General features: G+C 39.4%; 1 protein-coding gene across 6 annotated transcripts in view; it reads left to right on the top strand.

Annotated features, from left to right (window-relative positions):
• Positions 1–13,656, top strand: part of SBF2 (SET binding factor 2) — a 402,592-nt gene that overhangs the window by 185,761 nt on the left and 203,175 nt on the right. For all 6 annotated transcript variants that reach the window (XM_020789925.3, XM_020789927.3, XM_020789926.3 and 3 more), the window contains one exon: positions 12,685–12,798. In XM_020789925.3, the coding sequence (XP_020645584.1) occupies positions 12,685–12,798 (114 nt within the window). The remainder of the gene's footprint in view (positions 1–12,684; positions 12,799–13,656) is intronic.

Below are 13,656 nucleotides of genomic sequence, written 5' to 3'. Positions count from 1 at the left end.
CAAATCTAAGTATGTAAGTCAAGTCAATATTTTCCTATGAGAGCGGTTCTTAAGTCAAAATGTTCTTACCTCGAGCCGTTCTTAAGTCAAGACCCCACTGTACTTTTCCATAACCAAGTGCCCTCTAGAAGTTTTGGAACACATCTCCCATAATGCTCGTTGGAGGATTATAGAAGTTGTGCTCCCATCAGGAAAACATAAGATGGGGTAGGCTGCTTTCCTATAATTTGGTATTCTGTAATATAGCTAGATTTTGTAATTTAGCCCATTTCTTTCTGAAGAAAAAGGCCTGTTTTAAGTTAAATTTCTAGAAGATAGCTCTGCGGATTCCAAAATATTTCCTGTATGGAGAATTAGTGCAGGGAAAGTGTCACAGAGGGAGACCACAGCTGCGATAGAAGAATATCTGAAGGTTCTAGGAATGGACCTCAACAGATGGGCAACTTTGATATCTGAGTGTTCAGCCTGGAGGCATGCGATGCACATGGCCTCTCCCAATTTGAAGAGACACTTGTTCAGCAGGCCGAGGCAAAGAGGCAGTCCCGAAACCAGCAAAATCAGGGAGCTGGACAGGGGACAGATTGTATTTGTCTTCTGTGTGGAAGGGATTGTCACTCTCGAATTGGCCTTCTCAGCCACACTAGATGCTGTTCCAAGACCTCTATTCAGAGCACATTACCATAGTCTCTCGAGAATGAAGGATGCCTACAGTGAGCTCTGTGGTATTTGTGTATACAAAATATTATATTGATTAATATCTCTGTTGCATTGATTAATATATCTGAAGACCTGAAATAAGAAACGATTGGCTCTTTATAAAAGTGAATTACAACGTTCTTCTAATTAGATTTTTTTATTATTATTAGAGCAAATCTCTAATGAAAAGAGAAAAATAAATCAGTTCAGTTGTTTACATGCCTAGAAAGCATTGTTCTTTTTAAAAAGGTAAAGGCTTCCCTTGACAATTTTTGTCCAGTCGTGTTCGACTCTAGGGGTCGATGCTCATCCCCGTTTCCAAGCCATAGAGCCAGCGATTGTCCAAAGACAATCTTCCGTGGTCACATGGCCAGTCTGACTTAGACACGGACCGCTGTTACCTTCCCACCGAGGTGGTCCCTATTTATCTACTTGCATTTGCATGCTTTCGAACCGCTAGGTTGGCGGGAGCTGGGACAAGTGACGGGCGCTCACTCCGTCATGGGGATTCGATTTTACGACTTCTTGTTCTTTTATAGAAGAATAAAAAAATAATCACACAATAAAAATAATTCACACAATTCAGCAATTTAATTATTGACTCTATGAATTAGTGACCAAAAGGTGCTATCACTTACAGTTTTGTCATGAGTTCATCTCAGATTCAATCCTCCTCTTTTCCTGCTGGCTTTAACTTTTCCCAACATTTTTTCATTTACAGTGAGTCTTGCCTTCCCGTGATGTACCCAAAATATGATAACTCTCACTTTAGTCATTTTTGTACCTAAAACGAGCTCAGTTTTGATCTGGTCTAGGACCCACTTGTCTATCTTTCTGGTGGTTGATGGTATATGTAAGTGCTTCTCCAATGCTACATTTTGAATGTATTGATACTTCTCTCAGTTTTCTTCACTTTCCTTTCATTACCGTACCTTTCAGTCACCAGTTTTGTAATATGGATGATCTTGACCTTGGTCTCTAGTGACACATCCTTACACCAACAGTTTTTATAGATTTTTCATAATTTCCCATCCAAGTCTGATTTCTTGGTGCAATTTCTATTTAGACTTTTGATTTAACCATATTATAGAAAATCTTTGATAAGTTCAATTTTTTCAGTGTTGGCATTAAACATATGTAATTCTTCTGAAGTCCTGCTTTTTGTCTTCTTAATGTTCAGTTGCAGTCCTGGTTTGGCACTTTTGTATCTTTCTTCAGTAGTCTTTTCCGTTCATTGCTATTTTCCACCCATAATATGGTGTTACCTGTGTATTTTATAGATGTAGTTGCAGAAGAGGTAGCCATGTTAGTCTGTGCAAGCATTACGGTAAAAACAAAGAAAAAAGAAAAAACAAATTAAAAAGTCAAAAAACATAGTGGAATCTTAAAGATTCTATTATATTTTAATGTGAGCTTTTGTAGATAAAATCCACTTTCTCAGACATGAGAGATATAACATGCCAAATATCTATACATGGTATCAAAATGCAGAAATTGTGGTTGGTAGGTAATGGATTAAGACTCTCGTTACCTTTGAGGTTTTTAGGGTGGATCTGTTAAGAAGGAAAACGTATTTGGGAAATGAATACAGTACAGTTACTGTAGTGTTTATATTTGGTAGTGCCCTAAGAAGCCTTGACAAATATTGATTCCATTAAGATGGATGTCCAGCATGTGTGGCTATTTTATCTCAGCTGTCTCTCTCTGGATTCTTCTTTTAGTTCTTGTGCAGGATGTCCTGGTAAATTAAAATGTTGTGAAAGCTGGGCCAAGGTTGGCCTGCTCCCTTCACTTCAGCGAAATGCCTGGGTCCCCTGTCCCAATTCTGGTCAAGGTGTAGGTGTCCCTCCTGGGGGACACAGCCATCCTTGATGGAGAGGTGCTTAAGTGCCTGGTCAACCTCCACAACCTGCTGCCACCCGCTGCCACCTCTGCCTCCAGATAGGTCAGTGGGTGGGCAGACAGGCAGATGTTCATTCAGATGGACTTGAATCTCCAATCTACCCATTCTCAGCCTTCAATAGGTGGCTGTACTTGGTACTGTAGGTTTAGGAACATCAGTGGCAGAAGGAGGGTGAGAGACCCTTCTGTCTATGTGCCCAGAAAGGTCGCCTTTCAGTAGAGCTACAGTGTTTAAAAGGGCATATAAAGGAAATGGAAGGGGAGAAAATCACCAAGGAAGAATATGAACAAGTAGAGAGACATGGAGGGAGCCTCCCAAAGAATGTGAGGACTGTGAACATATTTCAGCTTTTTCCTGGGGAATGACAGTACAACTGTCAGCTGATCTTTCCACATAGAATTACCATTGGATTACTTCTGAGACAAACAAAAAAGTAGCAGTAGTCAGTACTGTATTTGTAGACAAGAAAGTCAAGAGACTAAAGCTCAGAATCAGCTCAGATTTGTAAGAGGGGTTAAAAATAACAGAAATAGGTATTCCATCTTCCTTGGAGCAAGGGGAACAAAAAGGAAGTGGTAGCTCTGCTTTATGGAAAACATTTTTAAAAAATGCTGATGGATGACAGAACAAACGGGGAACAGCTCAACACTTAATCAATCAATCTGTCTGTCTGTCTGTCTGTCTGTCTGTCTGTCTGTCCCTCTCTCTCTCTCTCTCTCTCTCTCTCTCTCTCTATCTATCTATCTATCTATCTATCTATCTATCTATCTATCTATCTATCTATCTATCTATCTATCTATCTATCTATCTATCTATCTATCTATCTATCTATCTATCTATCTATCTATCTATCTACCACCCAACTAGTAGCTAGGCTACTACTATGGGCGGATAACAAAAAGACACATAATCATAAATAGACATGGGGATGAATATAAAAACGAATTGTGATATTCAACGAATATCGCTGATTTGTCAGATATTCATTGCCTCGTATTCTTGAGGTCCAGAGACCCCAACAAATACGAAGCAACACATATAACCCTTAAATATTTGTCCCTTCATCTATGGTTCCTCCCACATGCTGAATCGCGTGGGTCTCACTTCCCTTCTCTTCCTATGCCAGTCAGGTATAGGAAGAGGAGGGAAGCCCGACTGAAGCGATCCCCCACCCTGTCTATGCAATGACAGCAGGGGAAAGCACCTCAGTCAGGCTTGCCAAAAGGGAAGCCCTCCCTGCTGCTGTTTGGAAAAGCTAGGTTGCTGGAACTGAAACTGCAGTTCCAGCAGTTTAGCTTCTGTTTCTGTGGAAGCCATTGTGGAGCAGGAGGAAGCAGCTGGGTAGGTAAGCGGCAGTGGGAAGTGGGTGGAGGCAAGCTGTGGGGACTGAAGCTTTTTTTAAAAGATAGCCCCACAAGCTGTCTAAAAATATGACTCAACAAACCAACAATTTGATTCATGGTTTGCTGTGCCTTTGGGGGGGCAATTTGTGGTTTATGAGTCAGCAGTTTCATACATTGTACCCATCTCTAGTCATAAACAACAACAATAATGATAAAACAACTGTGAAAATTAATGGCAGGCAAACGGCAGAAGAGTATTTAATTAGGGGCAAACTACTGAAAGGCTTGGGGCAACAACCAGATCTTCAGTTTCCTCCTAAAACCCAGAGAGATGGGGCCAATCGCACCTCTGGTGGCAGGGAATTCCAGACTTGCAGCCACCACAGAGAAGGCCTGGTCTTGAGTGACTGATTTCTGGGCCTCCCTTGGGGTGGCCACTTGGAGCCTCCCAATATGAGGCGTGCAGGTGGGCCTCTGTCTTCCTCCAAAAAATAAGTTAGTGCTGAAACTACTGCATGTGGAATAAAGGAGGCAGTGACAGGGCCACTGCCCAAGATAGATAAAGACATGGCATGGGAATAAACATCTCCTGGTTACTTTCCTTGAATTCATGTCTCCAAGACTGGATGAACTGCACCTGGCTGCATACGAACTTGCAGATGTAATCTCAGATCATTTTTGCATATTCTTGGACAGCATGTGAAGTCACTGAAGACTGAAGGCGGGCAAATATTATCCCCATCTTCAAAAAGAAGAAAGAATCTGGGCAACTATCCAACCAGTCAGTTTGACATCAGTGCCAAATAACAGATAATTAAACCATGAGCAACTTAGAAAAGAATGTCATGATAACTAGCAGTCAGCATGAGTTTCTTAAGAACAAACCATGCCAAACTACTTTCTTACTTTGTTTCAAAAGAAGCATGGAAAGATGCTTGGAATATCAGGGAATGCTATTAATTTCAGCAAGGCTTTTGACATTGTATTTTTGTGACCAGAGTGGTTAAATGTGATGTACACAATAATGTTGTTAGACGGGTTCTTAGTTAATTGATACTTGAAACCAAAGAACATCCACTAATGGTTACTTATCACCTTGGGAATAATTGACAAGTTCTACCCTGGGTTTGGTTGTGTTCTGTCCCGGTGTTACCACCTTTAGAAATAACTTGGATGAAGGAGTAAAGGTATGGTTATCAAACTGTATGAGTAGCTACTATTTCAAAATAAAACAAAACAAAAAACAATCCAGATTCAAGTTGTCTGTAACATATTGGAGAATTGAGCCAAAACAAACAAAATGAGTTTCAGAAGGAAAATTGTGAAATTCTACATTTAGCCACCTAGAGTGGTCACAATTGACTAGATAGGCGGGGTATAAATGAAATAAATGAAATAAATAAATAAATATGTAGGGAAAAAGTCAAATGTGCAAATATAGGATGGGGGATCCTGGTTTGGTAGTTGTTCTTTGAAAAGATCTAAAGGATATGGCAGGCCATGAGCTAAACATAAATTAGCAATGTGATGCAACAGGAAATTCTTCCCCAAAACCCCCCAAAAGAAATACTCCAAACTAATGCAATTAGGCTGAAATCCTATTGCTTAGTGTAGTAATTCAAAACTAGATTAGGCCCATTGAATCAACTGAATTTATGGAAAAGTTGTTATTTACTATACTAAGCAACAGGATTTCAGCCACAGTGTCACAATCAAGTAAAGTAAGTACTCTGTTCTGCCTGGTTAGTGCCTAAAGTTCTCCATCCTTCTTCTGGGACCCTAGTTTAAAATGGATATCACCAATCTGGAACATGCTCAGAGGGGGAGAGGTAGCCAAAATGGTAAAAGGTCTGAAAATCAAACCCTGTGAGGAATGGCTGAGGGAGGTGATTATGTTTGACCAGGTGGAAAGAAGACTGAATGGTTAGGGCTGAAATCCCGGTGCTTTGTTATTCATGGGAAAGGCAAACAGTAACTTTCAGTGCCTTCTGACTGGCAATTTATGAGTCCCTCCTGGGGTTCTGAGTGTGTGCCAAGCCAAAGGGTGCACACACAGTCCAGAATCTCAGTGGTGGCTTGTAACTTGCCAGCTAGAAGTGACTGAATGTTACAGTGGTTGCCTTCCACACGCATAACAGCAAGAGGATTTCAATTATTTTAATGCTGCCATGTGGAAGATAAAGCAAGCTAATCTTCTGCAGCTCCAGAGTAATGGACCCCAAAGAAAGAGAAAGGAGGTTTCAACTAGGGATGTACAGTAACACCAAAGTTTGGATTTGCAATTCAGAATTATAGCCCTTCAGATTTGGAATTAGGAATTTTTAAATTTCCTGATATCCAGAACTCTGCTACTGTCAATATAAATAATATATAGTCATTGTTTTTCCATTTGAAAAAATACAGACAAGCAAAACATGTTTCCCCATGCCCTCTGACACCTTCTCAGTGATTTTGCCAAACAAAAAGAATGTACACCAACAGCCAACAGTGCCTAGGTATTCAGAAATGATTGTAAAATGGGGATACTGATTTAACCCTGAACAGTGGGAATGGCAGCAGGAAATACTAATAGCATTGGGGAAGCAGAGGACAGGTCACACCGGGGAATGAACAAATACCCTGGGCAGAGCTGCCACCAGGCAGACTAGAGCAACAGATAGCCTGTGGTGGATGGGAATTCTGCCAACAGCATGGGAGACAGCACAGTTGAGTGAGCGAACACAATCTTGGAGCAGCAGTTTGAAGAATGAAAGAGGCAACAGGAGAGTGCAGTGGACTGGAGTACTGAGACCATCCCTCTGTACCATTCTTCAGGCATCACAATGTCAAAAACTTCCTAACACCTTCACAACACCTACCTAGATACGCGACCTCCACAGGACCCCTGGTCCCTACCACTAGTTCTCTCTCTGCTTACCAAGACTCCCTTTGAACTTCCAGCTACAATGGGTCTTCGCCTTCTATCTCTCAAGGTCGCATTCTTGGTAGTGCTTATATCACCACCTCCGGCTGCAAAGCTTATGACTCTTCATTATGACTCACCCTACATTATTTTCTCCCATGACAAGGTCACTCTCCACACTGACATTACCTTCTTCCCCAAGGTAGTGTCTCATTTTCACATCTCAATCTATCATACTATCTGCCTTCTATCCGTCTCTGCAGAACAACCTGGAACAATCCCTCCACTCCTTGGATGTCCACCAAGCATTGGCCTGCTACCTAGGCAGAACAAAAGATTTTAGACAAATGACCAAGCTTTTCACTTTTTCCAAGGCCCCCAAAAAGGACAACCTATTTCCTCCCAACAGTTCTCCAAATGGATCTCCCAAGCTGTGGCCTTGGCCTATGAACTTGCAAACAAACCTCCTGGGCTTTCTGCAGCCACTCCCTGGAGGAATTTCCTCCTCTACTGCCTTTGTGTGATATGTAGACATCCAAGACATCTACAGTATCTGTTGGGCAGCCACATTGTCCCAGCCCTTAACCTTTGTCGCACACTATAGGCTAGATCTCAGGGCTCAGAGAGATTCTGCTTTTGGTGGGGCTGTTCTATCATCTGTCCTGGCGTAACTCCCACCACCAAAACTCTAGCTTGCTAATCATCCCTATGTGTGCATACATGGACACTATGATGAAGAAGATTTGGTTATTTACATAACTGGTTATTTGAGTGATGATCCATGTATCCACACATTCCCCTCTTATTTCCCCCTTCCAATTTTTTTTTTCTAGCAATGGACAGCTGGGACCGAGGAAAGTGGAGCTGTGCACATGCAGTATAGGAAGAGAGGCACTTTTGTTTTTGAGGTTCTGGAACTTTCTAAAGCAAGGTCTGCTCAGGCTCATAACCCCTATGTGTGGATACATGGATCACCACTCTAAGAACCATAGTTACATAAGTAAACAAATCATTCTCTGCCACCTCCTTGGCAGAGACACATACTCCTGTAATATATCTCCCGGTTTTATAACGTACAGTGGACCCTTGACTTACAGATGGTTTGACTTACAGACTTTTTGAGTTACAGACTTCTCTGGCCACCAAATTTAGGTTTGACTTGCAGACTGAGATTTGACTTACAGACCAGAAAAAAACCCAAAATGGAACAAAAACGGCCTGTTACGGGATTAATTGGTTTTCAATGCACTGTAGGTCAATGGAGACTTGACTTACAGACTTTTTGACTTGAGAACCGCCTTCCAATACGGATTAAGTTCTCAAGTCAAGACTCCACTGTATTACATGATGAATTTACTAAATCTTACACCTAACATTTTAACAGCCTCATGGCGCAGTGGTTAAACTGCTCTACTACAGCTAAAACTGTGCTCACGACCCGAGGTTCAATCCCAGGTAGCTGGTTCAAGGTTGACTCAGCCTTCTATCCTTCCGAGGTTGGTAAAATGAGTACCCAGCTTGCGAGGGGGGGGCAATGTGTAGCCTACATAATTAACTTGTAAACTGCCCAGAGAGTGCTCGAAGCACTATGGGGCGGTATATAAGCAGTACGCTTTACTTTAAAGTTGTTAGATATTGTGGAGAACTTTCTTGCTAAAAATGCCAAACAAGCACATTGTGAAGTTTCTATTAGGAAAGCATTTATTTGGCTAACAAGCTGAGATGTTTGCAAGCATCCATCAGTAAAGCTTTTATATGGCTAACAAGCCAAATTTATGTATTTATATTTTCAGTAATGTAACTCTTATTCAAGCTGATACTGTCTAAATTCTGCTAGTAGCTGTCTGACTAAGATTAATGTTATGGATTGCTGATTCTTTTATATCACACAGATCTTATAAAATGATGTTGATACCCATATCTGCAGTAGCTCTTTGAAACAAGATGGGAAATTACACAGATCATGGAAGACCATAGTAGGATTCTGTGTGGTGAACTTGTTTTGCCTTGAAATCACATAGTTCTTTTTGGATTTCACATTTTTTAAAAAATAACTAATTTAAAAAGTATTCCATCTCACTCCTATATGTCATGGGGCAGCACTATATGGCAGAAGAGTTCAAGGACGAAGAGGAAGAATCTTCAGTGACATCTACTGGTGTTTTACTAAAAGAACAAAAATAGAACACAACATAATCTAAAGATGTAAAACTTCACTTTTTTCATTTATGAATAAAAAATTCAAAAGTTTACTCCTTAAAGTTACCAGAGGTTTTGTTTTGTTTGCATTTTAGCTCTTATTTGGAAAAAAGTGAGTTTTTTTGAACAAAACAAGACATATTTTGAGTAAATACAAGAAAATCTTGTGGAAACACACTTTCTCATCAAGGATGAGAAAATTTGTGAATATCTATTACATCCTTAGTGTAATTTCATCCTTCTCTAATAGCAGTGCCAGGGTATCTTATCAAAGTTCATGGGATACAGATATCAATTATTAACATCAGTAATGCATCTGTGTTAGTAATGATGCTGTTTTTTTCTCTGTCCACTATCCCCGTGACTATTCCAGCCATATGCCCTATGCATATAAACATATAACCATATCTGAGTACATGAATTATAATGTATGAAAGTTTACACTGAAATAAACCTGTTATTCTTAAAGGTGCCGCAATATTTTGGTTTTGGTTTTTGATATATGCTAAAATAGACTAAAACAGCCACCTTTTTGAGAATTGTTTTCAAGAATTAATTTTAGTTCTGAAAATGTTTTCAGTGTTCAGAAATAACTTGGCAGATAGCAAGCAGAGAATGGCTGAAGTTTTATTTCATATTAAATCATTGTTGGTTCTTTCAAATCCTTATTCGTTTTTTCCCCTTTCTCAATGAAACCAGAAGTCATATAACATTCAGCTACTCATTGTAGCAATATGTTTGTGAGTGTCTGCAAGGCTAGGAGAATAGGACAACTTCCCATGTGGAATCCTACAGTTATTTATTGTTTTACTTTACAAAGACACACTGTATTGCAGGGGTGCTTGCATGTGTAGTGGAGTGTAGTTGTGTACACATGCAAGCACCCATGTAGTTCTGTCCTATCTCCAAAAGAATTTGTGCAGACACTTCTTAATGCTTTTGTAAAAATTAAATCATATTGAAGTATCATACTGAAGAAGATCTAAGATTGGGTAATGCATAATACCATTAGAGGACTGTCTTCAAACCTATTTGCAGCATTGGTACAGCATTCACTCATAAATGGTTTTAAAATTTCTGTTTAGTTCCCTAATCAATTAATTTGTCCTACCAGAGAGCTTCCAACTTAAAGCAGCCCAATGAATGAATGACTTCAAAGAAGCCTCATCGTTAGCAGTCCTGTTCAGATCTTGCATACTAAAAATTGTGACTTCCTTGGTTGTGTCAACCTTTATAACTTCCTTAGTTGTGTCAACCTGTATAGCTGTGGCCAGTATATATTGGGACTACAAAATGTAGCATCCAGACCAGAATCAGAGAGCATGAAAGACACTGCAGACTAAAACAGCCGGAAAAATCGCCAGTAGCTAAACACACCCTGAAACAAGCTGGACATAAAATCCTACAGTATTTCAAAACACAGAAGTACTGGATAACATCAGCAATCATTATGTTAGACTACATAGGGAAGCCACTGAAATCCACATGTTTCATTCATGATCTTTCACTCCTTAAAGACACTAACTCAGTGCCCTTTCTGCCATGCAAGTAGTGTTCAAGAATACTTCTATCTTCTTTGCTTTGCTGAGTAGTTTTTTTCTTTGTATTTGGGACTTTTTAGTCATGCTGCCCTTTAGCCTCTGTATAGAGTACCTCCCATAAACTGTGAAACTCAGGAAATAATGGTAGCATTGTTTTAGAACATTAATGAGAAGTAGGTCTGGAACAAGGCCCTGCAGCAGGTGAGCAAAATATAGGTATTTATAGGTGTCTGTAGATGTAGGTCTATGGCTTGGACTTTCCAGAATTTTGCCTGCAGAATTAGTGAAGAATTCTGGGAATTTGAGTCCAATGTGAATGTCATCTCCCTATTTTCAATAAACAGATTCTCCTCTGATGTTCAGTTTGGCTTTATTTTCGGCTTTTTCATTCCAGTCATCAGTGATTGTAAGCACATCTTGTTTGATGCATGATCTATTTCTCCATGGACACAAGCATGTCAGTATTTAATTTTGTCTTCTTCAGCAACTATAGTTGGGGTATAGATTTGAATGATGGTTATGTTGATAGGTTTTCTGTGAAATCTGGTTGATATTTATTCAGACACAATTTGCATTATGGACTCCAGCTGCATCTGAACTCACTAACTGAATTACACCATTTCTTCTGAGTTTGTTATTTTCAGGGTAAAATCATTTTGATTAAAACTGTCCTGTTTATGAGTATTGCAATATTTCAGTTGTTTTAAAAATTCCGAAGATACAAAATGTCATACTTCTCACTTATAATTTTCTAGTTATATGTGTCATGCAGCATCAGCTTTCCTTTTACCTTTGTGCACATTGACAATTAAACATTCTTTGGACTTTACCCTAGTTGCTTCATTAGCAGCAGTGTTATCAGTTCTTGTCCTTTGTTTTTCCCAGTAGCTGACTGAGTACCTTCTGAGCGGGAGTGCAATCTTCCAGCACTATCTCTAGTTTCATTTTGCATTGTCTCATCAAAGAGTTTTCAAGATATGGATATTCAGTAGTGGTTTATCATTGCCACTATCTGTGTATTACTAAAAAGAGTTAGCTTGTATGCCACTGTTATTTACAAAATATCCCACACCAGTGTTACCTTCCATTACTGCTGCTGCCCAGTTCAGCAATGAAGTGTTGCTGTTCCCTCCTTGCACTGATTAAAGCAATGCAAGATATTTAGTAATGGTGTGTATTGGCCACCTTAAACTTTATATGCTACACTACTGGAGGCGGTACAGAGACTGGATGATGAGACTGGAGGCGGTACAGAGTTTTCTGAATTGATTTGCTGATCTCAGTCCTGTGAAACTATGGAGATTCTATAAAATTTAGTCACATTGCAATAGGTTGTATATTTTTAATTGTATTTTCATGTTATACTAATATTTGAATACATCTGCTGGTGAGTAATAAAGCTCAGTCTATCACAGTCTAGTTTATCACTGCTGCCCAGTAGCTGCCGTTCAAGAATTTCTCTTTTGCCATCACCACTGGGACTAGCAGTTCTTCTCTGCCCGTCTAATCATTAATTCCTGAAGAGGATAGACGAGTCTTAGATTGCTGACTTCTCTTTGATCATTTGACCTTGGGTGACCCTTCTAGGAATCTAGACTTGGAATGAAGCCTTCCAACAGTATTACTCTCAGTTTCCTTGACACACTCAACCCTCCTCACCATGTTAAGCAGGAGATTTTTGATACACAGTTGGGGGGGGGGGGAAATAAAGCAAAGAAAGATTGTTGCTTGTGTTCAATGAAGGGTGTGGAAATACAGTATTATCATTTTTAAAATGCCTGTTTCTGATCAATTAAAATAGAACAGTCTTCTTTAAAGTGAGCCACTAAAATCAAGTATATTAGGTAGCCTCTTTCACCTCTCTCAGTAGAAACTCCATGTTAAATGAAAATACCACAAAACAGCTGTGGTCTATATCAATCACACAGTTGTATCAGTCAGTATCATGTAAGCTTGGAGGTACAAATTGTACTATGGTAGTTTAGAGTTCTAAAGTTTAAACTTTCTTTTAAAATTGTGTTATACTTTTTCCTGTTTCTACAATTATTGGGTGTTAATGTGGTCATATTTTGTCTGTTGACTAAACTGTCTGTTTTTTAGGGCTCAAGAGAAACTGAAGGAGAGGAGGAGTCTGGTTTGATTCAGCCTGCAGAAGTGTTTGCTCCCAAAAGCCTGGTGTTGGTGTCCAGATTAGACTACCCAGAAATTTTCAGGGTAAAGAACATTTTATAGTGAATTGACAATATGTGTTGTGTTGTATTTGGTTTGTAATGATTCTATATTCTTGATGCTAAAATCCTCTATGCTCTAAGAGAATTTAGGCAGCTCAAGAAAAATTAATATGCTTTAAAACCAGGTATTTCCTCTACAGATTAATGCAACAAAGTTTGCAAAATCATGTAATATCACAGCTGAGCCATGCACAAATGTTTAAGATCTGCCAGGGAGTCACAACTGAGCCAGTAGCTCCAAGATGCATTTCTCTCAGGTCACTGTATAACTGTTTCTCGCCCTGGTTACTAAGGTACATGTAAAAAGTTAAACTCCATAACAATTGTTATGATAAAACTAAGTTAGTCCATTTCTTCTCTAGTGCAATGGTTCTGAAACTGCACTTACTACTACTACTACTACTACTACTACTACTACTACTACTACTACTACTACTACTACGAGGCATGAGATATATCAAAAACTTAAAAAGCAAATGAACAGTGTGGACTGTGCAGAGGCTCCTCCTTTTTAGAACTGGAGGCTTTTTGCAGTAGCCCCTCCCCTTTGTCTTCATTTGCCAGCTCTGATGAGCTACCACTGAATTCAATGTCTCCCACCCTTGTACCACAATGAGGAAAAAATCAGAAAATCTAAGTGAAGAGGGGAGACTTTATCAAACAAAAATAAAGAAAAAACAAACAACAACAAAGAAAATAAAAAGACATGAGACACCTTAAAGACTAACTGCTATATTTTATCACTTTGTCTATTTTTTGTATCCCTACTTGGTCAGTGGGTGATGTATAAATTCTACAGCCATATAATCCTCTTATGTCTGATGAAGTGGATTTGATTCAC

Source organism: Pogona vitticeps, chromosome 1, assembly GCF_051106095.1.
Source record: "Pogona vitticeps strain Pit_001003342236 chromosome 1, PviZW2.1, whole genome shotgun sequence".
In the NCBI taxonomy this organism is placed as follows: Eukaryota; Metazoa; Chordata; class Lepidosauria; order Squamata; family Agamidae; genus Pogona; species Pogona vitticeps.
The sequence above is the reverse complement of the archived record's forward strand: the minus strand, read 5'-3'. Positions and strand labels throughout refer to the sequence as shown.